The sequence below is a fragment of the Ursus maritimus genome, unplaced genomic scaffold (assembly GCF_017311325.1).
Source record: "Ursus maritimus isolate PB19 unplaced genomic scaffold, ASM1731132v1 scaffold_2, whole genome shotgun sequence".
Taxonomy (NCBI): domain Eukaryota; kingdom Metazoa; phylum Chordata; class Mammalia; order Carnivora; family Ursidae; genus Ursus; species Ursus maritimus.
The window spans coordinates 4,259,550-4,262,174 of record NW_024424452.1 but is presented as its reverse complement, the minus strand read 5'-3'; the positions used below and the strand labels follow the sequence as shown (position 1 = coordinate 4,262,174).

The 2,625-nt window shown below is 71.8% G+C and overlaps 1 protein-coding gene across 1 annotated transcript in view; it reads right to left on the bottom strand.

Annotated features, from left to right (window-relative positions):
- FSCN1 (fascin actin-bundling protein 1) overlaps positions 1-2,300 on the bottom strand; it is an 11,618-nt gene extending 9,318 nt beyond the window's left edge. Inside the window, exon 1 of the mRNA XM_040634734.1 lies at positions 1,331-2,300. Coding sequence (XP_040490668.1) covers positions 1,331-2,162 — 832 coding nt within the window. The 5' untranslated portion in view covers positions 2,163-2,300. The remainder of the gene's footprint in view (positions 1-1,330) is intronic.
- Positions 2,301-2,625: the final 325 nt, after the last annotated feature.

Genomic DNA, 2,625 nt, shown 5'->3' with positions numbered 1-2,625 from the left:
AGGGCCCAACTTCCCACTCAACAGAGCAAGACCCCCACAGGTCCCTCCAGCGGGGCCTCCGGCTGCAAAGAATCAACTCTCTTCCTTGCCAAAGGAGGCACGAACGCGCCAGAAGGAAGAGAAACCGCCCAGGGGGAGAATCTAAGAAGGGAAAGAGGGGGGCTCACTTCTGGCGCGCGGGCCGGTAGGAAATGGCCAGGCCAGCGGGAGGCCCGGGAAACGACGAATCGAGTTGCACTCAATTGTTCCAGGAGGCATACTCGGGGTTGGGTTCACCCGAGGGTGGGGGCTTCCCGAGGGAGCGGGGCTAGGGTCTCCTGGCTCACGCTAAGTCCGCCCTCCCGACGCCCGCAGAGCAGAGCGCACCAGACCGGAGACGTGCGGCGGGCGCAGGGCGGGGTGCCTGGCAGGGCGCCATCCGCGCCACGCCGTCCCGGGACCCAGGCGCGAGGAGGGAGCCCGCCTCCAGGAAAAGCTCCGGACTGGGGCACTAGGCCGGGGACGGCGCGGGGGGTCCTCAACAGGGGAGACCTGCAGAAAACCGATCCCCTCTCCCGCCCCTCCGCATCTGGTTTTCCCATCTGCAGAGACCGAGCAGGACAAAGGGGGCGAGGGAGGGCCCTCTGGAGGAGCCCGCCCCCCTGCTCACAAAGGCCGCGGCCTCGAGCGCGGGGCAGACACGGGAGGAGGGGTTGGGGGGGAAGGGCAGACACATGGGACGCACCCCCCAGCAGAGGCCCGACCCTTCGGGGCTCAAGTGGAGGTGCAGAAAGGCCCGGAGGGCTGGAAGGTGGAAGCGCACCCTGCGGAGATCAAAGGCTCCCCCATCCCGCCTGCGCTGGGAGGGCCATGGGGGGTGGGGGTGCGCCCCGCGCGCGTAGCGACCCTCCCCAACGCCCGTGAGCTACAGGCCCGCTGACTAGGGAGGGGCACGAGGAAAGGGGGGAGGGGCGTTTCCCCCCTACTCGGGACTGGGCCGGGCGATCCGCGGGATTGGCGCGCGTGAAGAGTCCCAGGCAGGGGGTTCGGAGGGTAGCACACAGGGCGGCGCCTACGCGGGGGTCCAGGGAGCCGCAACCCCAACGCGGGGTGGGGGTGTGCAGCGGTGCCCAAGGACGGGCAAGGCCCCACCCCTCGCCCCCTCCTCCCGGCCCAAGAGCACGTCCCGCGACGAGGCTGGGTGGCGGGCGCGCCTAGCGGGGGCGCACCGGGCGTCGCTAGGGATTGTAGCAGCGCCGCGGGCGAGAAAGGGCGGGAGGCTGGAGGTACGGGGGTGGGGTGCGCTTTGTGCACGGACCGGGAGAGGAGGGGGGGCGGCGTCCCCACTCACCCTGGCGCGTGGACACGTTCCTCTCGTTGGCCGCCTGCAGCACGACCTGGGCGCAGCTCTGCTCCAGGGCGAAGAGCTCGTCCTTGCCCACCTTGGTGGCCTTGCCCGCCTTGAGCGTGCCGCTGGGCCCCGACGGCGCCAGGTAGCGGCCCTCGCAGTCGCGGAAGGCCACCTTGCCGGAGCGGAACTCGAGCGTGTAGCCGGTGGCGGGCTCGGGGCGCGCCACCAGGCGCCCGTCGTGGCGCAGGAAGCGGTGGTCGGCGGTCTGCACGCTGTAGCGCTGGTCCTGGAAGGCCAGCGTGATGAGCGAGTCGACGCCCCAGGGCACGTCGCGGTCCACGGCGATCTCGTCCGCCGGCCGCGCGCTCAGGTGCGCATAGCGCTTGCGGGTCAGGCTGTAGATGTTGACCTGCGGGTGCATGGCGATGTGCACGCTCCACTTCTCAGCCGGCGACACGGTCTGTGCGAAGCAAGACAGGCGGTCCTCGGTGCCGCCGAAGTAGCGCCGGTGCACCTCGGACTGCAGCGACCAGCGGCCGTCGTCGTGCGCCACGATGAGAAAGCGGCAGTCGGGGCCGGGCACCTCGCGCTCGCAGGTCACGTTGCCGTCCTTGTCCGCCGCCAGGTAGCGGCCCAGGTGGCTGCGAAGGCACACGGCCGCGCTGCCCGCCTCGTCGGGCGGCTGCTCCAGCGTCCAGATCTGCTTCTTCTTCAGGCTGCTGGCCGACGCGTTCACCTTGAACCCGAACGCCTCGGCCGTCAGGTACTTGTTGCCGCAGTTGATGAGGCCGAACTGGATCTGCACGGCCTCGGCAGTGCCGTTGGCGGTCATGGTGGCGGCGAGCGGGAGGGCCCCGGCGCGGCCCGGGAGGTCGGTGGCGGGTCCCCGCGGCGGCGCCCTGCTCCTTTGTTCGCGACCACGGCCCGGCGCGCACCCTCCGCAGCGCTCCACAAAGCAGGCCCGCGGCGCGCGAGCCCCTTTCTAGGCGGGGTGACGTCAGCGCCGCGAGGCCCCGCCCCCGCCCCGCCCCGGGGCTCGACGGGGGAGGGGGCGCAGGGAGCGCGCGGCGCGGGGACCGGAGGGGCGCGGGTGGCGGTTCCGCTCTCAGCGTGTCCCCGGTTCTGCACCGCCGGCCTCTGCAGCGCCCCCACCTCGCGCCGTCGCCCGCTCCCCCCTAGTGCCAAGGCCCCCCACCCCGCAGCGCCGCTGCCTGAGGATCCTCCCAGAGCTCGGGACCCTTCGGAGGCCCCCCATCCTAAGCCTAGCGGGGAGGAAGGGTTTGAGGTTGTGACAG